This window comes from Typopeltis vanoorti, chromosome 20 (assembly GCF_054136105.1).
Source record: "Typopeltis vanoorti isolate ZY-2024b chromosome 20, IOZ_Tvanoo_1.0, whole genome shotgun sequence".
Classification (NCBI taxonomy): domain Eukaryota; kingdom Metazoa; phylum Arthropoda; class Arachnida; order Uropygi; family Thelyphonidae; genus Typopeltis; species Typopeltis vanoorti.
In genome coordinates, this window is record NC_143568.1 from 111,191,473 (window position 1) to 111,219,367 (window position 27,895).

The window sequence follows — 27,895 nt, forward strand, 5'->3', positions numbered from 1 at the left end:
ATAACCGACTAATTATGCGTGTAAAAGTCAGCGAGAACCGGATGTGAAATGCACGCGACACGTGACATTAATTGTTGCGCACGCGCCTTTCTTCAAAACGAAATCATTTGCTGAAATTGACATTTGTGGGCTTTGAATTGGGAAACCCTCCAAACCAAAAGATTTTGAACGACTATTCCGGATTCTTCCGCTCTCCGACCCCTTAAAAAATTCGCGCCCCTGTTTGGTGGATTCGAACCTTCTAAGAAATGATCCATTTTCAAATGAAGTCCTCCCAGGCTGCTTCAATCGCTTTAATTTCCACACCGTTTCCCTTTAATTCGTGCATTTAATTAATTTGCAAGTAAACTTGTTTTAAATTATACTAAACTGCGTTTCATTTAGTTTTGAAGTTGAACGGACTCTTTTTGGCATGCGCTTGAATGACCGCATTTCGAGGGTGGACACACCAAGAGGTTCTCTTCGCGTGGAACCAACTCGCAGCAATTAAACGAGGCATTTTTAGCCCATTAAAAGGTGGAAAAGGCTTTTTGGTGCAGAAGGGTTTCGGAAAAAGGTATTTTGCTTCTTTTAAAAGTCCCTTATCCTTGCTGTTGGAGGGTTCTTCTTTGTGCAGGAGTAGCTGCTCTGATCGATGCGAATAAATACTCGGCGCTTTGTCTTTCCCTCCTTCAACTAGAGAAATTACAGTAGATGTGTGTGTGTGTGTGTGTGTGTGTGTGTGTGTGTGTGTGTGTGTGTGTGTGTGTGTGTGTGTGTGTGTGTGTGTGTGTGTGTGTGTGTGCGCGTGTGTGTGTGTGTGCGTGCGTGTGTGTGTAGAGTGCAATCGGAATGGCTTAATGCCATTGTTCTTTCCACACGATCGGCATTCCACAACTGTTGAAATTGAGTTGCTCCTCGGAGAACATCCTCTGAGAAAGGAGATGGAGGCAGTTCTGTTGAATGCCGTTTTTCAATTTAAAAAAAATACTTTTGAGCCATTCTTTTCATTCGCGCTAAAAAGGACCAAATCCCGCGAGGATATCAAGAGAAGCCGTCTGGGATTGATGACGTGAGCAAGAAGGTCTTCTGTGGAGGGTGGAGAATTCTGCTTGTTGACGATCGCTGATTTATTTGGGGAAAGGTTTCCAAGCGGTACAGAAGCCGACTGTCGATGGATCTCTCAAGATCCGCTGTTTTGGAAACAGAGATGGGTTGAGCGAATTCCCCTTTTCTTGAGATGGGTTGAAATACAGTCGCCTTCTTTTCCTCTTTTACTCCGCTGGTGTCTTTCACGGAGCCGGAAATTTGTGAGAGCGAATTCATTGTGAGGACAGATAAAGTGAGCGGTGAATGATTTCTTTATAATTGACCCATGGGGGGAATGGGGCACTTGTCCCCATCTTGGATGTACTTGTGGAAAAAAAAAAAAATTAAATATTTCAATTTTTATTGATGTAATTATTTGTCTCAAAGCTTTTCCCCCCTAGAAATTTTGCTTTGCTCCCCCTGGAAAATTTTCTGTGGACTCCCATGAATTGACCGATGGCATTATTTAGTCGTTTGCGTGAAATTCAAAAAGTGAGGAATTCAAAATGTTTGGAAGCTTACACGTCGCTTTACGAAGGGGACCACTTTGGACCACCAAACCCATCATTTACTTCACCCCCTTCATTCAGTTGCCTCTAGTAGTGAATGTGAGATATTCAGTCTTTGTTTGGAGCAGGGGACAACGCTTCATCCTCATTTGGGTTAGTTAGTATTCCAAAAGCAGAATGAGGGACCATCCGACCGCTTTTCCTTCTTGGTAGGAGCACCGAATGCGACTCGAAGTGGGTAATTCAGACAGGAAAACATCGACCAACTACTATTTGGCTAAAAATGATTTTCTCCATCTTCTGGTCGAGATGAATTGGACAACCTGACCACTCTACCAATTGTGAAACAGAAATGCGAGCGCACCACCACCACTCGTAGCTCCAAAGATTTCTTCCTAAACCTTCCGCTCCGTCGCTACCCCCCAAAATACTCACGAGCAGGGACTTTCTTACTTTTTAAGTTAAAAAAGGTTTGCTAATAACCGAAAATGCGTTTCGATCTCCAAACTTGTTTGCGGGGCTAAAAATCGCTTCTGCAGTGCGCTGAGCAGACGTTTCTCCCGCACGTGTAACCTTGTCCGAAGCTGTTACTGGGATTCGCTCGCCGCTGATATCGTTTTTATACGAGCCTGTTTCGCAACGCCGTCCTTACATTTTAGGCCGCTAGGGTTTGATTATTATAAAGCAGATCGTTTTATAGCGAGTCAACGAGAAAGATAAGCGAACTGTGTTCATCTTTAATCAGGTCTGATCGAGTCATTTCGTAATGAGCGAAGCGTTAGATCCCGTACGCGGCCTTCCAATAAGATCCGGACCTGATGATGCCGGCGACAGACAGACGGACCTTCGAAAACTGGTTCATACGAATAAGGGTACGTATTAAGTGAATGTGACGTATTAAAGCCGTCCGGTGGCGACTGTGAATTGAATTATCTTATTGTGAATGTAAAAAGTAGCCCACAGTGTACTTTACTAAGTCGCATCTTTCTTGTCGTGGGTTAATTCGATGAGTTTCACGCGTTAAGTAATGAAATGTTTCAATTTTATATTGTCAATGCCCCACTGGAGTATTTATATACGCATGTCCCTCCCACCTACCACCTCTAATAAGGGGCTTCGACTGAAAATTAACCCTGTCTCTTATAGAGAGGTGATAGTTGTTTTTTTTTTTAAACCTCGTAAAATGTTAACATTTTCTGTTCGCAATGGCTTTTTACACACGAAGGCTCATTTGCGCATCATCCTAGCCAATGCGAAATTCAAAGTGAATACTTTTACTGCCTTTGGAGGAAGATTTGGCCTTCCTTATGATAATGCTGCGTCACAAAATCTGATTATCTCTAAGAGACGCTAAGAACTAGAATGGATCCATTTTCGTGTTGTTGTTATGACCTTAATTGACAACCCACCCACAGGAAATAACCAGAACCAGGATTCATCTCTTCCCAGTCCTGTCCTGGACACTGTCATTGTTTTGACAACCTCATCCAAGAAAGTCTGTCATCATGGGCTTAGATAATCGAGTTTCTCTGCCTTAGAGGCCCAATATGGAAACTGAATCGGGCCTCCAATCTTCATAATAGCATTCACAATCTACTGCGGGATTAAAACCCACAGCGTGCCCGTTGGAGAGCTCAGACGGGCGTTGACTAAACTGATCGCTAATTTCAGTTCACACGTTTAAGAAGTTTTCGTTTGTTTTTCGTGGGATCCGAGAATATTTGTGTGGTTTTTGCGACATTCATCTGTTTGTTTTAATAAAGACAAACGAAGCAGTGAGGTCATGATTGGTTGCTTTCCGTTTCAGACACCGTTTGTTCACGAGAATAACTCGGGTTTTCCATCTTTGATTTCTCGACAACCTTCTTTACTGACTGATTTCTGAAATTGTCAATTTACCCTGCAGACGATTCGGTTTCGAGATTATTTGGCCCACAGCCTAACTTGATACCCAACAGCACAATCGCGAGTGGAGGTCAGTGAAGCGTCAAGGTCAAGGATCGCATCCTCCGTCATTCGGAATACGAGATTAAAAAAAGAACGACCAAAGAGTTCTTATTGATGACATTGCCCCTTGCGTCTGTCACAGAGCGTCGGAGTGTCTCTCTCCCCACAGAAAAAAATAAAAGAAGGCGCGTCGTTGTAAAGTTCCATCAGCAAATGTTCCATCAAATGGATCCTACGGTATTTGGCAGTTCGTCATCAGAATGAATTTAGAAAACTAAATGTTCACTCAGATTTCTTTGAATCGCTCTGCCAATTAAGAAAACCAATCTTGCACCCTAAGACAGGATGGAAAACTAATACATTATTATTATTATTATTATTATTATTATTATTATTATTACATCGTAACGCGCTGTAATAAGGTAAGCTTCGCAAAATATGTATGCATCTATTAGACTCGTTTCGCTTGTCCATACGCACGCACTTTATTCCAATTATCCCACTACAAAGAATAATTAAAAGTTGAACTTCAATGCTTAAGTTTATTGAGCCTTGATTACTAATGATACTATTATCATTATAACTGGTCTTAACAACGCATATAAAGGATATTAATTAAAGCAAACTTTAATGAATAACTTCAATATTTCGGCAACCTCACGTTGCCATCTTCAGGAAAATAAAAATATGTATGTGCACGCAGGCACTAACAAAAGCAAATGAGGAAGAAGGCCTTAGATACCCACCATAGAATTCGTTGGAAGAAAACAAAAATAATACACCGCAGCAAGTTTAACTACGAAAGATTATTCAAGGAATCATCATCAGCTCTAAAAAACGTTCCAAACCTCAACAAATTTGGGTGCATGAAAATACCCCAAATTTGGGAGACTTACATTATGAGAACTTCAGCCCAATGGTCAAGACAATCAAATTAGCTCGCCAGAGGGCACCATTAGGACTTTAGGAACAATATTAGTTTCTTGCTTTCTTCCTCATTTACTTTTGTTAGTGCCTGCGTGCACATACCATATCTTTATGTTCCTGAAGATGGCAATGTGACATTGCCGAAATATAGAAGTTATTCATTAAAGTTACCTTTAATTAATATACTTTATATGGGTTGTTAATTCCGTAAACTAATTACCAGTTATGTTTGACCAACGTATAAGCCTTGCTACTAGAAATATTATCATTAGTAATCTGTTTCAAAATCACAACATCTTTTGTTCCGAAAACACATCGAATTAATGACCGCTAATTTGCGTTCTTGTGCAGCGAATTCAAGTGAAAACACGAAAACTCAAATCAGATTATGGTAAAACAATTTTATGCTCTTGTTGGCAGTTTTTCAATTATGCGAACATCACCAGAACAGGCAGAAATACCAAAAGGCCACTCGTAGACATCGATTTACGGCTGAAATCATATATCAGGGTCTAACCCTATCGATTCGAATTGTCAAGTTCCGAAAATGATGCATTTTGACGAAATACTCTTGTCAGGCAGCGATCGTTGGAGTGAAGAAGAATACTGCACGTGGGTATGGGATACCCAAAAATGGTGGCTCCAATGGAGTGACGGAGAAAGAGCGAATTCACTTTCAAGGTATAACATGAACGTGGCGAGCAGAAAACATTATTGTGGCCGCTTGTAAATGCGCTCGTGGATCTGAGGGACAAATCACACTGGGGAAAACCAGGGCATCGAAATTGGCGGTCTGGTTCAGGTTTGAATCCTGTCATGATCTTCGTGACTGTCTTTGGGTGGGAGATGAGTTTCACTGTCCGGTGTGAGACTGCTTGTCGTTCCATATTAATGTTTTTGTTTCTTTTACAAGGAATGTATGAAATGGATTAAAATAAGGAAAAAATATGTTTAGCCCACTCAGGGTACAATAATGTACTGTAGGTTTGGCGAATGACTTTTCTTGGGTTGATAGAAAAAATAAAATAAAAAATCCCCATTTATGGCTTTGAAATTGTTTTGCATCAGGAGATAAAAATGAGACAAGCTGTGCTTAGGGAAAAAAAAAAAAAAATCCGGGCTGACAAACGACGCCGACTCTACCACCCAAGGCTGGCTGAGTTTGAGATAAGGAAGAGAAGTAGCACAACATCTCGATCCGATCTGGGATGCGGTTTGGGAGTGAGGCTAATGGGATTGCTTCGGCGATATTCGCTCGTATCAAGGTTTGTTCGCTAAGGGTTTCTGCAAGGATTTTGCACAAACTGGTTTGCGAACGGGTTTTCCGAATAAAAATTAAAAATTTGTAGCTACTGTCCTATAAATACCTGTTTGTAGGTACTGTCCGCCCATCCGTCGTAGAAAATAATGTCGGGTGCTTTTATGCCTTCAAACAATTGTATTTCGATAGTAATCGATGAAGCGACCTCGCATTTTTGGAAGAAGTCAGATTCGCACGGAATATCGTCCGTTTATCGCACGAAAGACCTCACCGAGGGATGGAACAATCACAGATGGGGGGTTGGTTTACATCGGTTTTATTTCATCACACACACACAATCAGCACGATATGTTTTGTGTTATGAGGTGTTTGTGTGTCGCGGAATAAGTTTATATTTACGACAACAACAAAAAATAACCCCGAGTGAAAAAAATTAATTAAACAGAAACATAGCCTGTACAGCTTTTCTTAAGAGTTCTATATGCCTTTTAACTTATTTATCCATTTTTTTTTCTTTTTCTCTTTAAGATGGTGAACGCAGTCCGACAGCGAATGGCCCACTCAGCGATCCTCTCCCCCAGAGACCAGGGGTAAGTGCTGCATAGTTCGATTGATTGCTGTGAGATTTTGTTGAGTTCTCTTTCACAAATAGATTTCCATCTGCGATCAAAGAGCTCTTCCTCCCTTGCAAATTCTCAGCGAGATTATTACAAAAGACTTTCGGGTGGGTCGAGGGGGGGGGAGAGAAAGCGCCTTGAAGTACATTGGCTGTGAGATAAAAGGTCTTCCGATAAGCGTATGTTGACTCTGTTGCTTTCGAAGAGTATTAACTGGAATTTCCTTCATCCTATAAACGCAACCACATTTCAACCCACCACTGCGAACCCTTTTACAACGTACCCATGCAGCCATCTGAATCTCTTCTCGCTGGTGGATATAGAAGTGAAACTCGCAAATATTTTATTTTAAGGTGCGCATTCGTAAGAATTTACCCCTTATCTTCTTAGCGAAGTTATATACGCCGTAGGTCTAAATTTTCGCGGATGCAAGTGATTTTCGGCCGCTATCACGAGCTGAATATCAGAGGAAGTGTCCCTTTTTGGTACTCAAATTCTTTCGCTGAATCTCCACCAGTTAGGCGACTTTAGCAGATTGTCACCCCCCCTTAAAAATGAATGAAAGTACTCAAAAAAAAAAAAATGAACCGAGTCGGATTCACTACATTCAAAATGAAACAGATCCAGTGCTTCTCAGCGTACTTATGATGCTGGAGGATGTTTTAAAATATGCTTCCACCATACCAAATAGATATTAATAATGATCTTCAGCGTGCAGGTTGATTAAATACTTCCATCCGAAGCAGAGTTCATTGCTGTGTCGTAACGAAGGCTGAGAGAACTCCTTTCAGTTACCACCGTCCAATAAAATCCACTCAGAAAGATACGATGGGCAAAACGAATGCCATTTTGAAAAGGACAATTCGTAGAGGGTTATTGCATGCTGGAATAATGGAGTAGTTCCGATGAATAACGATAAATGGAGGACGACATTAATCCGAACTGTCGCAACGGTCTGCTTGTATGCGAAATGTTATAATGTCATACTACACCTCAAAAGGCTAAGCAACCAAGGCTGTAAGGCCAGTGCACCGTGTCTGTAAATGGCGCGTGTTCTTGAGGTCAGTTTGCTTGTTTCGTCGGATGAAGAAACTCGAGTTTCAGGGGTAAAATCCCTCCGACATTGTTTGAGCTGGCAGTGGGCACGTTCATCGGGACAGGTCCTGTATTTCGACATATAAACGAGGGATCAGAAGCATTAATAAAATGAGCGATGAAGACAGTTGGTGCAGCCTGCTGCTCACGAGCCACAGGAGTCTTCATTGGCAATGCGATTACAGAAAAGAAAACATGCACCCGTTAAAAAAAAAAAAAAAAAAAAAAAACGAATTGCATTGGTGAAGGGGGTTTGACAACACTGCGTCCAGACCCGAGATGGTTTGAGGCAATCATTCACGAGTAGCTGATGAATCAGAGTTCCACGGCTTGTTTGGTGTAATTTTTCCATTGTTACTACAGCTTTCAGAAGAAACCGAGGATAAACAGAACCGCGTTTTTTGATTTTTGGTCTCTTAATTAATCTAATTGGATTTCTAGGGTAACTTCTGCCCAATCCCGACTGGATCGGCCAAGGGGTAATGATGGTCTTTGGAAGGTGGCGGAGAATCTTTGGATGAATTTGTCGAAATCAGCCTTTTTCCGGCCACTAACGGTGCGGACTCTCAATGCACAACAGATCTCAGATTCCACGGAATCGGTCAAATCACTTTCGATAGCGACATCCCTGTTGCTACGCTAGGTTTTGATTTGGACGAGGTGATGAAGCGGTCGTCGCCTCCGAGGAATCCTGTCAGAAAACACAACAGAAAAAAAAATTAGTTTGTTTGTGTTTCGTAGAGCGAATTCATTTGCATGAACAGTCTCCCGATCTCTTCTGTTAGAAAGACTTTACGAAGCGCGCAGTACTTTGCTGTCTCCAAAAACATTAAGACACAAAACTGTTAGAATTTTGGGAAATTTAGAATTTCCCAGAATTTCTAATAAAATTTAGAATTTTAGTTCGGGAATAAAATGACGTTTTAACATTAACCTTAGAAACTCCACTTCCCTGTGTCGGAGATCGACTTACTACGGAAACAGCTGGGGGGGGGGGATATAATAAAAAAAATAATAAAAGAAACAGTTCGTGTCACGCAGATGCCTTCAGGTGAGTTGAAAAAGAAGTCAACGTCTCAAAATTCGCGTGTGGACAAACTGCACTCTTGTGGAAGATCCCTCCATCTGCTGGTCGATAAAAATTTACTCTCGGCCCAGAACTTCTGTACTATTTTATCTCACAAGTTACAAATTTCACATGAGTGAAATTTGTAACTAGAAAGCTTTTTATTTATTTTTTAAATTTAAATTGGCTACAAACAGGCAGAACGCAGTACAGAAAGCAATGTGCTAGCATCGAGTATAAGTTTATCTTATCTTTGTCTTATTATATATTTTATCTCACCTTAGGCAACGTTGCCGATATTTTATATACAAGGTGGCAAATAAGTCAGGAGAGGTTTAAAAGGAAATGAGTCATAACTAATAAAAAAAATCTGCAGATTCTGTATTTCATTAGAACAAAAAATTTATAAATAAAAAAGTTATTAATATAACTTTTTTATTTATTTATTTTTGACACCCTCTATTGTGAATTCTCCATGCTTGCTACGCAAGCTCATTAACTGAGAAAGAATCAATATTTATTTGTTAATAAATGCATGCATTTAGAAGCATTCCATTTAGACTTTTAATTTTGTAGACAGAAGACGTCTTAAGCTTGTGCGGCAATAATTGAGCTTTGCATTGTAGATCGAAGGCCGATGCTTGCTCGTCTAGTCAAAGCTACCTTGGCTTGCTCAGTTGTAGGAGCATCCAGGTCCTCCCAGCAGCACTGTGATTTCATGTGCGCGCATAGCCATTTCCGCTCCCTTCACGTGGTCTTAAACACAGGCCATACGCAGTCAACGTAGCTCTAGCCAGTGAGCTTCAGCCAGCCTTTACAAGTGTGCGTGTTGCTTGGGAAAATTAAGTTATGACGATGTTATTGACCAGTTCATAAAGAATTCTACCGTAGGGTAGAATTTGTATTCAAGTAGGTCAGCTAAATTGAAAAAGATAGAATATCATTTGTAAAATAAATATTGTATTTGTGTGATTAAATGTACATACATTTCTAAATATATAGTTTTCAATGGTCAGTAATTCATTATTCCGCTAATCAGACTTCAATCACACCTCTCACTCCTAGAATGATAACAAGAGCAAGCGTGAATTTCAAGACCAGCATTCGCCCCTGCTCTATAACAAAGGGTTCTTGGGTTCCTCCACGGAACCCAAGAACCCTTTTGCAAAGGGCACAACGCTCCACGCAACATCATCCATCCTCTATTGTTTCACGTTCTGACCCGACCCACAATAAAAAGTGCATTTCACATTGCGACCCTGCACACACGCGCGCGCGCACACACACACACACACACACACACACATGTACTGTGTGTATACTACGCCTTGAGCAAGTTCCAAACGCTGCGCTGCCTTCCCAAAACATTTCAATATCTTGGTCGAGTATCACATTTTAAGCTGACAAAGACTGATGTTCTTATCAGCTTTTCGTATCAGACATTACATTTAATGTCTGATTTAATATCGTCTGGATTCGAGACATTAAAATATTATTTGGCAAAGTGTCTGGAGCTTGCTCCACCCTTACTTCGAATTGCCTTCGTATTATATCACCTCACTATTCTCGGGATCTCGCTTCTCGGTCTTTTGGCTGAAGATCGTAGTGTAGTGTGTGTGTGTGTGCGCGCAGAGTATCGATGTGTAATATACTTTTTATTGTGGATCGCAGTCAGAAAAAAATTGAAAACTACTCTGCTGCAAACTGCTTTTGGACTCCGTGGCGGGGTCAACGCAACAATAAAATACTCGATGACGTCTTTTGTAGGAAGAAGGTCCTAAGGAAGAAGGCAAGTTCGTTTAGTCCTGTCTAACTTTTGAAGACTGAGGAGAGGTTAAGTCTCCACCGATAGCCAATCAGAGGTAGCCGGCCCAAGACTACCACTAATTATAAAAGGCATCAGGCGAAGAGACGGTTGAAAATTACCGACATCTCGTGTTCCCTGACCTTAACACAATATCCGAAACAGTGTGAGTTCTGAGGTCGATTTTCTTCAGTTTACGGGATGAACAACGCTTATTTCCGAGAGAAAAACCGTTGTAGAGGTCGACTAATTCAGAAACCGGTCTAGAAAGTTCCTCTAGTCGGCAACTAGATTTGAACTGAAAGCAGCTTTCTTTGGAAAACCTAGCGCTATGGATGCAGCCGCCACTTACACAAGACCACATGTTGAAACAAACACCGACATGCGTGTATAAGAAAGTGATTTCGTCGCTTTTCAAGAACTTGATGTGGCTGCACCTGGTCTGGTGTGTCGGTCTCCTGGGCTCTGAAGGGATAAAGAAGCTGTGGAAAAGATGAAAGAAGACACTTACAACGATGATATGGATATTATGGAATGCAGATTAAGAGAATAGTTGCGAGTGCAGGCACTAGTGAACAGGGATTGATAGGATAGAAGTGTATAAAGTGTTCATCATCTGATGAAAATTTTCATTATATGGAAGGTGGGGAGAGAAAGAGGGATCCATGAAAGTTAAATTTATGTGCAGTTAGGAAAAGGGTGAGAACTATCTCACAGAACCATGCGTGAGGGAGTGGAGCAGTTTGCCCGTTGAAGTAGTGAGTGCATCGAGTGTGAGTGAGTTTAAGGAGTATGACAGCTGGTGTGGGTGATGTCGATGGCTTGCATCGATGAGTCTACAGAGATCTCCATTAAGAATATATAATAGTGGCAGTGTTGGAAGGTGGCGAAGAGTTTGGAGCTCCATCCACCTTTGTCTCAAATTACTTGGTATTGCACCACCTCTTGAGTGTCCTCACTTCCCTAGTAGAAAATTCCCATATATATATATATATATATATATATATATATATATGTGAGATCGGCTAACTCACTGTAAATTGGAAAATCACAAATCTTCCCGTCAAGACGAGAATCGAACTTAGGTCTTTTTCGACGGACGTGCGCATTGGCCCGTCATTCTTCCCAATGCAATACGGAGGCCTTTATATTTTTTAAAAACTTAAAATGTAAATGTAATGACATTAAATTAAATTTAAAAGTATATCAAAAGATTAATAATAAATACTATCAGGTTTGGCTACCACCCGTTAAAGTAAACTTTACCTGAAATTATTGTGAATGTTATAGGTTACAAATCTGTCCATTTTATTTCTGTTACAGAAGGGACGAAACAGCAATTTCCTTATTGGCTGCAGCTTAGCGCGGCCGGTAAGTAAGCCTAACCACATTTCATAGAAAAGTTTCGATTGGCAAAAGAAGAAAATTTAGCAGAAGTGTACTAACTTCATCACAACTTTGGAAACTACCTAATTAAGTTAGTGAGAAGTTCGGTTCCATATTGTGTCACAAATAAGTGTGGATAAGGAAAGGAATAAGGGTGATGGATTTTTGTCATTACTTAGTTATGCTTGGCCAAAATTTATAGGAATTAGTGAGACTTGGTTGACTAAGAATGATATATTTATAGGGATGGAATGTAAGGGGTACAGTATTTTCAGGCAGGAGAGATTGACAGAATGGGGGAGGGTTTTACTAAAGATAGACGAAGCGTTAAAGCCAAAAAAGGTAAAAGTGCCTGAAGGTGACAGATATGTAGAGGGCAGGTCATTCGAGGCTGTTTGATGCGAGATAGAGATCAACAGGGCAAATATGTAATCGGTTGCTGCCATAATTCAGGGAGTATAAGGGAGAATGTAGATGTATGCATTGGCAAATTAGTAAGATGAGTGAAGGTCGAGTAATTATTATGGGCGATTTTAACTATGGGGACATAGATTGGGAGAAGGGGTAGTCTCAAGGAACAAAGGAATTGGAGTTTATACAATTGTTAAGAGATAACTACCTGAGACAGCATGTAATGGAAGGGACAAGAGATTTGAGTGTTAGGTCTGGTCATAACATCGGAGAACGTATTAATAAGTCTCCACTTGGGGAAAGCGATCATGTGGCTTGGGAGATTGTATTATGTGCTGAATATTCTGTTAAGAAGGGTTATATGTGGAATTACAAGGCTGGTGATTAGGACATACTGAGAAGTCAGCTTTCAAAAGTGCTATGGCATGAGAATGTGAAGGGGAGAGATGTTGATGGTGAGTGGGAGATTGTCAAGGAATATCTAAAGAAAGCTGTATCAGACTGTTTCCTAGAGTCAGGAGGAGAAAGATGAATGAATAATAGTATTAAGCGAGAGTTGCAGATAAAGAGAAAGTTGTGGAATTAGTATAAAGAAAAAGTGGAATTATTTTAACAAGTACAAGATACAGGCAAGAAGAGTAACATGCATGGTAAGAAAGGCCAAAGCTAATTACGAGAGGAAGCTAGCTGATGAATCCAAAAGAAATCCTAAGGAGTTCTTTCGCTATGTGGCAAGTAAAAGGAAGAATAACCACAGGAAGATTAATTTAAAAACTGTTGATGGTAGGGAAATTACTGAAGCAAATCAAATAGTTGAGTTGCTTAGTGATCATTTCGCAAAAGTGTACCATCTTCGTAGTGATAGTGCAGTGTCAAATGTGCCATTGACTGATGAGGGTCTAGAGATACACGAAATAGAGGTGCTTAATATATTACAGAACCTTAAAGTTAACATTGCCAATGGGCTAGATGGCATATCGGCCCATGTGTTACGAGAATGTGCAAGAGAATTAGCAACTCCTCTAACCAGGATGTTTAATTTAAGCCTCAGTTCTGGTAAAGTGCCAGTAGAGTGGAAAGAGGGGAAAATAATTCCACTGCACAAGGGAGGCTCCAAGACAGAGGTTGCAAATTATAAACCAATCAATATATCTGAAGTGGTGGTTAAGATTTTGGAGAAATTGGTTAAAATTAGAATTCAGGACTGGGTGGACAGCAATATGATACTTTATAAGGGGCAACATGGTTTTGTGAAGGGTAGGTCTTGCCTCAGTAACTTTCTTACTTTCTATAATAAAGTAACAGTAGAATTGGATAAAGGAAATCCCTGCTCAGTGATACTGCTGGATTTTGCCAAGGCATTTGACAAAATGCCACACGGAACTCTGTTGCATAAATTGGAGCAAATGGGTATGGATCTGAAGCTGGTGATTTGGATTAGAGGATGGCTGGTGGATAGATACCAAAGAGTGGTTTATTGGGGAGAGGAGTCAAGTAGAAGGCAGGAAACTAGTGTCGTTCCTCAGGGCTCAATGCTTGGTCCTCTATTATTTAATTGTACATCAATGATATTGGGAATATTTTGAAAGGAGATATCCACTTTTTTTGCTGATGACGCAAAACTGGGAAGAGCGATAGTCAATTCAGATGATGTGGATATCTTGCAGGATGACATACACAGGCTGATGGTTTGGGATAAACTAAATGGCTGCCAGTTTAATGTGGTCAAGTGTAAGGTGATGCACTTCCGAAGGATGAGATCACATGCTGTTTACTATATTGATGGAACTGAACTGCAGGAGGTTGATGAGGTTAGGGACTTGGGAGTTATTGTGGAAAGAGAACTTAAGTTTAAAGGGCATATTGCAAAGGTTGCCAAAACTTCACATCAAATTACATGGATATTGAAGAACACACTGACAAACAGGGATAAGGAAGTGATTGTCCCACTTTATAAGCCATTAATAAGCCCGCATTTGAACTATTGCACACAGATCTGGTTACCTGAATTTCTTGGCGATGAAGAAATGGTGGAGAGGATTCAGAGGCGAGTTACAAAGATTGTTGGAGGTCTGTGGAATGTTTCCTACGAGGATAGATTGAAGATGTGTGGGCTTCAAAAACTAGTTGATAGACGTAGGAAAGGAGATATGATAGAGGCATATAAGTTATTAAAAGGGTTTTATAGGATTGATACTGATGACATTTCTAAGAGCAGTGCAGGAAGGGAGAGAACGAGGGGCCATCCCTGGAGATTGTGTAAGAGTGTGGTTAACAAGAGTGTTAGGACTAGATTTTTCACATGGAGGGTTCTGAAGGGGTGGAATGCTTTTCCAGAGGTGGTTGTGAATGCTTCGTCTGTGAATGAATTTAAGAAGTATGACAGGTATTGTGTGAATAATGGTTAGTATGTCGATGTTGGGTCTCCCGCGATGAGTCTTTTGACTCCATGGAGGCACCTTATATAATAATTAAATAAACGTAGACCCACCGCCAGGGCCGACGGAAGCGGGCATGCGGTGCATGCAGGCGCCGCCACGAAGGGGGAGCTGCCACTGGGGCACGGTTAATAAATTAATTTTTAGGAAACAAAATTTTTATCATAAAAACAAAAAATTCTTAGAATGATCAATATTAAAATAAATAAGGCCGGATATACCGAATAAAAATAAAAGAAAAATTGAATTCTATATTGCCGCCTCTTTGATCAGCCGGCTGTTTACAATTTTGCAGCGAGAGCAGGCTAAATGCTTGCCTGCAGCATGTTGTGTGTACGGCAATCTATCTAAAGTGAAACGATGAACGGTTTTCATGCGCAGAAACGAATTTTCGTACAAAACATTTGTTGCTAGTTAACCAGTCATAGGGTACGCATCTCAGTAGGCTACTGACAGTAGCGCAGTGCGGACTATTATTTCGTCTCTGTGTCGTGTTGTGTAATAATTTCTTGTGGGTATAAAACAGAAATGGAATCAAAAATTTAAAAAAAAAAAAAGTTATCCGCTGCGAAAGAAGCAGATATTAAGAAACAAACTGGGGCTCTTAATAAATTTGTTAAAATATTCTGATGCAGATTGTAACCAACTCGATACGTCAGAAATTAGAGTTGAAGAACCGTGCACATCATCCAGTTTTCATGAAAGTACTATTACAACTGAACAAGATAACAAGACGCAGGATTTAAGTGAAAAACAGTTAGGAGAAGATTTAGTTGTAGTTAACCAGGAAACTAACACATTGTTAGTCTCTGTAAATTTAGAAGATCCAGGTGAATGGGGAAATATTGATGAAAAATTACGAGTTGTTTTAATTGGCCTGTTCAAAAGAAAAATATCATATATTCCAGAGATACATATGGTCGTAAATTTGGCGACACGTATTATAATAGAAAAATGGAAAACGGTGAGCTCGTGCCAAGAACATTGCTCATTTATTCCGAAACTTTATATTCTGTTTTTTTGCTTTTGTTGCAAACTTTTCGCACCTACCGAATCAAGTAGTCTTGTAAAAGGTTATAACGATTGGAGAAATGTAAGTACAACTTTGCATAGACATGAGACTAGTTTAGCTCACATGAAAAATTTCTTAAAATGGAAGGAACTTGATAAAAATTAAAAAAAAACAAGACTACTATTGATTGCCAGGCGTTAAAGCATGTATCAAATGAAAAAGAAACATTGGACGAGTGTTTTAGAATGCTTGATTGAAATTATAAAATTCCTTGGTAGCCGAAATTTAGCTTTTCGCGGATCATCTGATAAATCATATGAAAGGAATAACGGCAATTTTTTAAAATTAGTCGAACTGTTTGCGAAGTTTGATCCCGTTATGGAAAAATCAAAATATGGAAAAATAATGTTGAAAGGACCCTACAACGAAGCAATAGAGTACACTGTTTGAGTAAAGACAGATAAAATTAAATATTGGAAACTTTAAGTAACGCAATCAGGGATACAATTTTAGTATCAATTCCAAAATCTAAATATTATTCCATAAATTTAGACTGCACACCTGATGCAAGTAAAACAGAACAAATGACCATTATTATTCGCTTTGTTTCCTGTGACAATGGAATTGTCAAGATCAGGGAAAACGTTTTAGATTTTGCAGATATATCAGATTCCACAGGACGTGGTTTATGTGCAACAATAATGGAACAACTGGAAAAATGGAACATTCCCATTGAAGACATGCGAGGTCAAGGGTATGACAATGGGGCAAATATGAAAGGGAAAAATAATATGGGCTCAAAAATTTCCTTTTGAACAAAAATCCTCGAGCTTTTTACGTGCTTCTCATACTCTAAATTTAATCATTAACGATGCAGCCAAAGTGAATGCAGATACAATTCGTTTTTTTGCAATTATTTAAGAAATATACAATTTCTTTTCATTCTCTTACAAACGCTGGGCAATTTTCAAGTTCGTAAAAAATTTAACATTGAAACAGCCATCAGAAACTCGACGGGAAAGTAAAATTAATGCAATCTACGATATCAGTTAGGAGAAATTTACGATGCACTTTTTGACATTTTAAATAATGAAAATTTTAATAAAGAAACTCAGCATGAAGCACAAATTACATTATGTGCTAAAATAAAGGACTACAAATTTATTTGCTCTCTTATAACTTGGCATGATTTACTTAACAGAATAAACCCTGTGAGTAAAATGCTTCAAGACAAAAATATGAACATTACACTTGCTTTACAATCTATCGAAAACTTAAAAAAATTCTTACAAGAGTATCGATCAGATACAAATTTTAAAGAAGTTCTAAAACGGCAAAAGAACTGAGTGAAGAGGTGGATGGAGAACAAAAATTTAAAACTGGTACGGAAGTCCGACGACGAAAGAAGACACGACAATTTGACTACGAGCATCATGACGAAACGCCACAATCGCCAGAAGATAAATTTAGAGTGAATGTGTTTTGTACAGTTCTAGACGTTGCAATGTGTTCGTTAACAGAACGTTTTGAACAACTAAAAACATATTATGATAATTTCAATTTCTTGTATAGATTACTACAAATTAATAACGAAGATTTACGAAACATTTGTGACGATTTAGAGATTCTCTTGAAGGACTGCGACAATAAAGACGTAAATGCAATAGAACTATACGTTAGGGCGTTAGGCTTGATGTTAGGGCCTCCCTCGATGAGTCTGTCGACTCCTTGGAGTTGCCCGGAACAATAATAATAATAATAATAATAATAATAATAATAATAATAATAATATGACGAGTTATGTGCTTTCCGGGATATTTTTCGGAAGGATAATTTAAATATTCAAAACCCTTTCGCTATTCTTAATTTTATTGTGTCCAATAATTTATCTTTCCCTAACTTTTCAATTGCTTTAAGAATACTACTAACCTTACCTGTTAGTGTAGCGAGCGGTGAACGTTCCTTTTCCAAGTTGAAATTGATTAAAACTTACTTAAGAACAAGTATGTCACAAAAAAGGCTTGTTAGTTTGGCGTTGATAGCTATTGAAAATGATATATGTGCGGAATTAGACGTTAAGACCATTATTTCTAATTTTGTGAATATGAAATCAAAAACCCTAAAATTTTAATTAAAAAATTTCAAGCATATTTATGTAAATTAATTTATTTTCTGTTAATCTGTAAAGATGTTATTTTTTGAATACTTATATTAAATGTTCTAATTATTTCTGAATTCTTTTCTTATTTTCTCATCTATCTTGAGTTTCTTTTATTTTCCTAAAAGATAGTTCCACTTATAAAAATTATTAAAATTTTTTTACAAGTTACTTAGAATTTAGTAACTTGTAAAATGCATTCAAATAAATTTTAACTTTAATTAAAATTCATTTTAATTTTGTTAGCGATTCGGGTCGGTGAGAAGGCTATAATCCGTGTATCATTATATTCAACGATTAAAGTGAAGTGGCTTTATCAAAATTTGCTTTAACTTTTGAGAATTTTTTGAATATTCTGGTTTTTAACGATTATTCTGCCTAGTCAACACCCCCGGTTCGTTACATTTAGCGAACCAACGCGTGGCTGTTCTCTCAAAATTTTTTAAGAAATTTTAAATAATTTAAATTTTTATTATCTTAAAAGAACCACACACACCTGGATCGTTACAGGGGCGCTTAGATAGAAATTGCATGCGGGCGCCAAAGACCCAATCGCCGGTTCTGCCCAGCGCTACTAAAATACCTCGCTGTTAATACCCGGATGTCATGACGTCATCGCATCATTCTCGGTGATTGAGAATGCGTATTATGTATTCTCTTTCTATAACAACACGATAAGATTATGAACTCTCGTAACTGAAATACTATTTATTTTATTTATCTGTGAATAGCATCACACGATGTTTCCGAGATAATATATTATTATCTCGGAAATCGTGTGATTTAATTTTATTATTAAAGATAATAAAATATTATCTTAAATAATATTTTTTAAGTTGACCTAGAATTCCAATCTGGGATCCCTTACATTACGGTATTGTTTTATTATTATTATTATTATTATTATTATTATTATTATTATTATTATTATTATTATTATTATTATTATTCACGTGTGACTGTAACAAATACAGCTGTTATCACTTTTTTTTTTTTTTTGTCTTCGGAAGACTTCTGCTAGATCAGATCTAGCAGAGATCAAGATCACAACAGAGACCTTGAGTTTTTCTCAAGCCACTCCCCCTCCCCTTTTTGGATTTATTATTGTAGTTAAGTTATTTTGAATAAAACACCGAAAGTGCATTTCGAAATAAGAACCAAGACTCGTCAATTTTGTACTTTGAAAATGAACAACAACAACAAAATGTAATCAATATTATTTTTCAACCTGACTTTATTTACATCCTCGAAAACTCGTTCCCGTATAGTGAAATATCCCCTCCCCAACAGACGCCACATGAGCGAATGCAAGAAAAACGAGTGGCTTAATTGACCCGCAGATTGAGCAAAATGAGAATATTTGTAGCGACAATGAAGCGACCCACTCTGAATAATGATAAACAAGTCCCTTCCCACTACGGGTGTCCGCAGAGGGGTCAAACAATGCGTCCCCCCTGGGATCTACTTGTGAAAAAAAAAATTAAATTTCTATTATGTTTTATTTTAAAAATGTTGGTTAACCCGCTGAAATTGATTTCACAACCCACTAATGGTTGCGACCGGCAGGTTAAAACACATTCTATTACAGATTTATTATTATTATTATTATTATTTTGTAATTGGCTATTTTACGCCATATTGCCAATGAAAGATTTTGTGGACGAAATCGAAAGATTCAGCAGACAATTTCAGAAATTATGAAATATTCATGTTATGCTTTGAATTTTAAAAATCGTTTAGAAATTTGAAATTTAAAAAAATCACATGCAAGTTTTGTTCGACGTACAATCAATTATTATTTCGTAGTATTATTTCCACAGAATCCTGACAGGAATTTTAGGATTCTTCAAACAGAGTACGTCCGAACACCGAATTGTGCAGGAGAGATATTTCTTGAAGTATTAATAGTGTTAGAAGCACACAACTTGCTCTACATATCATCTCGAAATCTCATTTCAAATACCACACGTATATGCAAACAGAATCTGTTTCGGGAATATAGATAATCCTCGACTTACGTAAGTCGGATTTAGCCTCCTCACCCCTAATGCTTACGTGTTTATAGTACTTACATGCAGTCATAGTATTTACAGTTCATAGTATTAACATGTTTTAAAGGTTATTTCACAAATTAGATTTAGCATCCAATTATTAATACAAAGTAATATAGAAATTTATAAAGTGATATTCGAAAATGCTTATTTGGCCATTTAGCCTTTCCTGCTAAATTATCGAGAGTGTACTCGGCCTCTTTCTTATTTCTTCATAAAGCTCTCGATAACAGACTAAAAGTACCATCTATTTCTTTTTGATTTTTTTTTTTTTTAGATCATTAGGAACTAGGATCCATCCTCCAGTTGCCTTGTCCACTTCATATTTTAGCACTCTGCGTGCTAAAGATAACCCACAAGAATTCTGTCGATATGCTGCAAATAAAAGAAAGAATGAATTATGAAAGAATAACTCTTCTAAATCCAGACGACATGAGGGTTACAGATGCAGAAGAGGTTGTTCAGTTAACGAGTGCCAATTTCGTAAAAAGCTATCAACCTGGTGAACGCAACATTGAGCTCACTGTTACTTCTTCACAAGATGAAGAAATGCAGGTGAGTGAGGCCGAGGTATTAGAGCTGTTGTACAAACTGAATAAGAATTCAGCAATAGGGACTGATGGAATATCAGCACGGGTGCTAAAAGAGTGTTCAGCTGAATTCATCATTCCTTTGACCAAGATGTTTAATACGAGTCTCAGAACAGGGAAGATTCCGCAGGAATGGAAGGAATGCATAGTAATTCCATTGCACAAGGGTGGTGCAAAGACCGATGTATCCAACTATCGACCAATTAGTATCTCAGGAATGGTGGTGAAGATTTTGGAAAATTGGTTAAGACTTGCATTCAGAAATGGGTTGACAGTGAATATCTACTTTGCAATGAACAACATGGGTTTACTAAGGGACGGTCATGTTTTAGCAACTTGTTCTCATTCTATAACAATGTTACCACTGAATTAGACAAGGGGAATGGATGTACCATAATACTTTTGGATTTTGCTAAGACTTTTGACAGAATACAGCATGGAAGACTGTTGCATAAATTGGAGAAAATGGGTTTGGGTTATTCAATATTAGCATGTATAAGAGGATAGCTGACTGACAGCTATCAAAAAGTGGTATACGGGGGATCTGAGTATGCAAGGTTTAAGGTAACAAGTGGTGTACCACAAAGATCAGTGCTTGGTCCACTGTTATTCGATCTGTACATTAATGATATTGGGAAGGATTTGACAAGTGACATACAGTTATTTGCTGATGACACAAAGATAGGTAGGGTAATCAGGACTGCTGCTGATATGCAGTCTTTGCTGGAATTTGAATAGGCTGGAATTGTGGGCACGGGAAATTGGGTCTCAGTTCAATGTCAGTAAATATCAACTCTTTCACTTCGGCATGATTAGATATCCAATGTCGTATTATATTGGTGGCATTAGGCTAGAAGAAACTGATCAGGCTAGGGATCTTGGAGTGTTAATAGATAGGAAATTAAAGTTCAGGGGGCCATGTGGCAAAGTTGCAAACACACCTCAAAAGATAATTGCAATGCTGACACGAACGTTCACATGTAAAGATAAGGATGTTATTTTGCTTCTTTACAAGGCCTTGATAAGACCTCACTTGGACAATTGTGCGCAGGTCTGGTTTCCTTTGTGGAAAGTGACATCAAAAATGACATCAGGATTGTGGAATATTGATTATAAAGACAGATTGAGAACATTACTTAAATTAAGGGGATATTAAATCCCACATAGTTTTAAAACCGAATAAGAACTCAAAGATTGGAATCAGAGAGTTTCTTGCCGAATATAGTAAACTATAAAGTATCGGCGACTAGCGTTAGCCAATGCAAGTGATTCTAGTACGTAGTACAATACCGGGCAACTCGTTGCAAAGGTGGGGAAGTTCAGATCGCTATTCTTAGGTATTTTCCATAATGTAAAAACACATTTCCTAGGAAATGTATGCTGTTATTACATTATGGAGGGAGGTCACTACCCAGACCGGTTTCAGCCTTTTTTGAGGCTTCATCAGTGAGTAAGAATGGGAGATCATGTCTTTCATCATCGGCCTTTGGAGTATAAAGATTGCTGAGGGTCAGCAGGTAGAGGAAGTTAAAGAAAGGTAGAGTAGGATAGTAGGAGGTAAAAAGAGGCCTCAGTCAACCTGTTTAGCTGTGTAACCCAGAGGTTGTGGCTAAAAGGTCTGTAAAACATAATCTCCTTACCCCTGTTCTAAAAAAAAACTTAAAAGTTATACCTCACTTTATACGAAAAAGATAACTTTAGGTTACATTAATCCAGGTGTCTAGAGACGTTCTCTTGTAACCCCTAAAAAAAAGAAAAACATTTGTTAAAATTTGGAACTTAGATTATTCTTAAACTATGCCTTACAATTGAAAAAGAAAAAAAAAAGAAAAAAAAACTGCTATAGCAGGATCCGTATTGAGGTGGACTTTTTCAACCAGAGAACCGAGAGTTGGGGGAAGAACCCGGCCCGAGTGATGCAGCCCACAAGGAGCTGCACCGCCTCGACATAAGCCTTCGCAGCCCGGGTTCTCAGGTCTACCCCCTCCTTAGTGAGCTAGAGAAACCAATAAGTTGTACAATAGAATTAAGTATTTAGTTGGTCCTGAAAGGAGGACAAGTTTTTAGTTTGCTGTTAACTCTTTTTTTGTTGTATTTTTCTGTAAGATTTGAGAAGCTACTGTTTTTTCCCGGCCATTTATTATTTGGTGAACAGCTTTATACAGACTCCTTTCCGTTTCTTCGTTTAATTCAGGGATTCCTTTTATCTGTGATGGGTTTAGTTCACTTAATCTTTCTATATAGAGGTCTCCCCATTCTAAGCATATGGTCTCAGGACCTGTGAGGAGGAGTATAGGTGCTCCTATTTTGTCTATTGCCCTTTGGAGGATTACCTCAGAGTCTTCTGGGATTAAATGCATTAGAACCCTTTGGGCGTCCACGGCGGGGATGGATTCTTCCTCCGATTCCTCAGCTGAGATAATATTGCCTTTTCTCGATTTTTCAGTCTCTTCTTGATTTTCTATTCTGATCTCCCTTTCTTCCTCTTCCTCAGAGTCAGATACTTCTTCTGGGCATCTGTTATCTGGTTTTGTTCTCTTCGTTTCTCCTTCTTCAGGGCTGATTGGTCTTTTTTCTGTGTTGTTGCTGGCTTCCATTTCTTCTACTTCTGTGGTCTCTTCCGTCTCGATGCGAGTTTTCCTTGCGTTACGTTTCTTTTTTTTCTTTATTTTCCATTCTGAGTTTTTCGTGGTGGCTGCTTGATTTCCTGTTGTTACTGTCACGATAGCTGTGGGTTGAATGACTGGAGAGTCTTCCTGCTCTGTTGTTTTAGGCTCCTCTGCTGTTTTGCCTATAACTAGAATGTCGTCCTTTTTTTCGGGTTCAGGTTTATTTACTGAGGTTGGCGATAAAGCACCTCCTATTCGTTCTACTTGTGTCCTGTTGGGACAAACGTCTACCTTGTGGGTTGTATTTCCACATTTCAGGCAAGGTGCTTCACACTGAGCTAGGGCATATCCTGCCGCCATGCAGTTCCTGCATTTGTTCTTGGGGCAGTCTGCACCTAGGTGTTCGAGTGATCCGCACCGAAAACATTGCTTTCTTACACCAGGGTAGTTGACTACTACCCTGGCAGAGCCTAGAAATACAAAGTTGGGGACTTCGGCCCCTTCATCTCCATAAGGAAGGTCACCTCGCCAGTCTTCCAGTCGGGGTAGTCAGCATCGTTGGTGATTTTTATGTCCCGTACGTCTCCCCATTTTGAGTAAACCTTTTTTATTATCTCACTCCCTTCCTCGAGATATTCTACAGGGAACCTTTCTATTCGTAGTGTCTTCAGTAAACTTCCTACTACGAAGAGATAGATCATTTTCCCTTCACATTCTACACCTGCCATTAACTTATTTCTGGTTTCTATATCTTTCACCACTACCTGGTATCTACCTGCTCCATAAGGTGTAAAACCAAATATCTTTTGTGCCCCTACTGTGTTGGCGAGAGCTCTCGCTAAAGTCCTCTTCGGTACGTTGACACCTGCCTCTATACCGAGGGTCTTCACTCGCGGCAGAAATGAAGTCATTTGGAAGAGAGAAAAATATCTCACTATGAACTAAGTTCTGAAAAAGTGGATAGACCTTTAAACGAGGGCCAAGCGTTCCGGTTTGCAGAAGTCTCCTGCTACACTACGTAGAGGCGGAAGACTACAAGCAGGCACCATGCAAAAAGAAAGGACAAAGAATATAACTAAAAAAAATTTCTCACCGAGGCTGGAAGCTACTGGCAGCAGGACTGGAACATGCAGCTCTCTTTCAGATTCGCTGGATCGGGCACTCCTCACAAACTGGATCTCACCAGTGAGTAGCTAGACCTAATACCAAAGTGTATAGCGAAAAGAACTTATATACTCTGCGAAACGAGTTATCCAAACAGGCAACCATTAAGTTACTTAAATATAAACAGCTAATAAGCTCATTTCGGCAATGAATTTTAAGCAATGAAATTTAATTAATGTGTTCATTGCCGAAATGAAGCTTATTAGCTCTTTATATTTAAGTAACAGATTGAGAATTTGTAAACTGCAGACACGAGCAAACGGGAGAAAGATGGGTGATATGATTGAGACTTACAAACTTCTGAAAGGGGCATACAGGATTTCAATTGATGGAATTTTTTCATTTTATGGAGGGTGGGGGGAAAGGACGAAAGGGCATCCTTGGAAGCTGAGAATGAAGGCCGCCAAGCAGGGTGTGAGGGCTAGGTTTTTCGCTGAGAGGGTGGTGCGTGATTGGAATGGATTGCCATTGAATGTTGTGAGTGCAAACAGTGTGAATGAATTCAAGAATACGTATAATAGCTGGTGTGTGTAGAATGTGGCCTCCCTCGATTTGTCTCCGATTCCCTGGAGGTCACTCTTATTTATTATTATTATTTTTTTTAAACATCAGTATCTTCATTATTGTTGTACACTCTACTGACTGTTTTTGTATGGGCTGTTAGGCATTGGATGGTGGTAATTTGTGATGTGTATATTAGTGTTAATTTTATATTAACTTTGTTGGTATATTTTCCAGAGTTCGTTTTTTAATGTTCTGTAGTTATCTATGTGTTTTAAATTTCTTGGTAGGTTGTTGAGTTGCGTGGGTATCTGATGTGATCTCATAAAAGAACCGTATGAGTTGTTGAAGGGTGCGGGATATATAGAGTTGTTGTAGGTCGTGTTATACGATATGTGTCTCTGTTGTTTCGATAGGTGATGTTGAAGTAATTCCTTGTTAATGTCATATAGTGTTTCAGATTTTTAATGCTCAGGATTCTGTGTATCGCCATGTGCTGTCATCTCCAAAAATATTTTCAGAATATTTGTTTAATTAAGCCTTTAAGAGACAAGTATATTTTATATTCGGCATTTAAAAGGCTAATGCCTCTATAGTTTCGACATTCATTAATATTGCCTTTATTGAAGATGGATCGATTTTTTGTGTGCTTAACCATTTTTATAGGTCTTACTCTTTTCATTTATGATTTTTCTGATTTCTGGGTTCCACTTACGAAGACTGTTTTTTCTTTCCATTGCTATTTCATTCTCTGCAATAATTTCATTATTGCAGAGATGATTCCATTCTTCATTTAGCATTTTACCAGTTTTCTGGTGGTAATTTCCATTTAGGATTTTATTTAAGAATTCTAGTTGTTTGTATCTGAAGTTTTGTCTCCAGAGCATTTGAAAAGTTCCATACTGATATCATCTTCTCCTGAGCCTCTATGGTTCTTGAATTCTTTAAGTGTTGACTCTAAATCTTCAAGAGTAAAGGAGTCTATTGAGTTATTTGCAGATAATGGTTTTGAGAGTGGATTGTCATGAATTGTCCATAATTCTTTATAGTATATGAGCCATCTTCCAAAGGTATGGTATTGATCTTGATCAATTCTCTCACGCTATTATTCATGTCTTATAAATTTATATGTTTGTGTTTGAAGTTTATCAATATTGTTTTCTAAATTAGCAACAAAATTGTTCCACTGAACTCTGCCTTTTATGTGTTTCTCTTTTGCTATTGCTCTTTTATGTTTATATTCAATTTCATCCTCTATTTTTTGTGTGCTTAACCATTTTTATAGGTCTTACTCTTTTCATCTATGATTTTTCTGATTGTTTTTTCATTCTATGGAATAATTTCATTATTGCAGAGATGATCCCACTCTTCATTAATAGATTCATCTAGGGTAGTTGCTGTAATTTTTCATTTATTTTTGCTGATATTGTTTTCTTTTATTGGAGTTAGATAATAAGCTGACTTGGAACCTAAGTTCTCAGTTGTCTAATGGATACTAGTGCTTTATCCAGTTTGAGGGGGAACCATATTGATATCATACATAGATAATGATCTGAATCAATTTCAAATTTCGGAACATGAAAATGAATCCACCTATTTTATTATTTGTTGCCGTATAGTCTATAATAGATTTCGATCTTCTTGCTGACCATGTGAATTTAAGAACATCTTTGTGTTTGAACATTATGTTCATTATTCTTAGATTATTATAGCTAGAGATGTCAATTAATCTTTAGCTGTTTTTATTTTTTCCTAATTCTCCGAAAGTTCTGACATGATTTTGAGCTGTGATATTGCCTGTGCAAGAATTTAAATCACCCAGATAATGAAATGTCATTGTTGTTTACTTTTTCTGTTATATTTTGGAGTTGGTTACAGAAGTCCAAACTTTACTCTTCTCTCCTCTCCTTTGGAGCGTATAATCCAAGAACTGTCAGATATCCTCTATTAATTTTCAATCTAAGTTGTAATATACTTTCGTTCCAATATTTATAGTTATTGATATTGTCGTTAAAGGATTTTGTGAATCATGATTGATACTCCTGTATAGAATGTAAATAGTTGTCATGTTCTTTGGTTCCTTGATTTTTCTTTTTTGTTTCAGTCAATACTGCTATTTTGATTTTTCTTTGATGTAGACTTTCATCTATTTGGTTTCTTTGTAGAATAAACTTCTTACATTACAGGTTGCAAAATGAGTGATAATCTTTTTGCAATCAGTACCTTTAGCTGGTCGAGGGTCATTTTCATTTTGAGCTGCCCTTGTATTATTTCTTTGATACTTGAAAGTAATGAAAATAATTGCTAATTCGTTACAAGCTAAAGCATAAGGTGTCCAATGACAAGTCTGCTGTCTCTGGGTGTTGGACCAGCCCATTAGACGAAATGAAATAGCGAAATAAGAAAGATTCACTCCTAGCCCTCGAATACTCTGATAGCATTGGGAAAGGAGCAAGAATAAAAGAAAGAAGGGGAAAGACGATACAGATAATTTACAGAATTTTCATATTAGAGATATGATAGTATGAATAAAGAGTTTAGAACCACGAGATGGCGGCAGTTGTTTTTTGTACTCTTTTTGCAGAAAGCCTTGTTTCATTGATCGCTTGAGCTCACCATCAGTGAAGGCTGAAGGATGGAGCCTGGCTTCCTATCTCTCTTCAAGAGTTAGGACTAAAGGAACTTCACTTGTTTCCTTTGGTAAATAAAATGCAGTAGAGGATTTTTATGGTTTTTCCTTTCTATGATTTTTCCTTCCACTTACTATAGCTACGTGCAAGCTTTAATGTGCTCAAAGCTTTTTTATATTTAAAATGGAAAATTCCTTGTAAAATTCATAAAAATATTATCCCACTCTTATTATTATCATCAATAATAAGCTAACGCCTTTTATTCCCTTATAGGACACATGTGAGGCCTTTAAACCCTATCTAGGTTCAGGAGACTGAGCAGGCAGTTCAGTCTTCACCAATAGCCAATCAGAGATAGCTGGCCCATATCTATCACTAATTATAGGCGCACTGATGAAGAGACGAACAAGCAAGTATATGTTACTGTCTGAATTAATGTGAGTTCTACGGTCGATGTTCTTGAGTTTATTACAAGATTAAAAACTTGGGTTTCCGGGAGAAAAACCTGCTTGCCCGTGCCAGAGATCGACTAACTCGGAACCAGTCGAAGCAAGGCTTAGAAAAAGTTCCTCCAGTCGACGACTAGACTCGAACTTATGAGTATCTTCGGGCGGCCTAGCACAGAGGATGCAAGCGTCACTTCCACTGAGC

The 27,895-nt window shown here is 38.3% G+C and overlaps 1 protein-coding gene across 2 annotated transcripts in view; it reads left to right on the top strand.

The window, feature by feature from the left end:
• The first annotated feature begins 2,309 nt into the window (after positions 1-2,309).
• fal (SAM and HD domain containing deoxynucleoside triphosphate triphosphohydrolase falten) overlaps positions 2,310-27,895 on the top strand; it is a 188,816-nt gene continuing 163,230 nt past the window's right edge. For both annotated transcript variants that reach the window (XM_090410336.1, XM_090410337.1), the window contains exons 1-2: positions 2,310-2,449; positions 6,241-6,302. In XM_090410336.1, the coding sequence (XP_090266462.1) occupies positions 2,344-2,449; positions 6,241-6,302 (168 nt within the window). In that variant the 5' untranslated portion in view covers positions 2,310-2,343. The remainder of the gene's footprint in view (positions 2,450-6,240; positions 6,303-27,895) is intronic.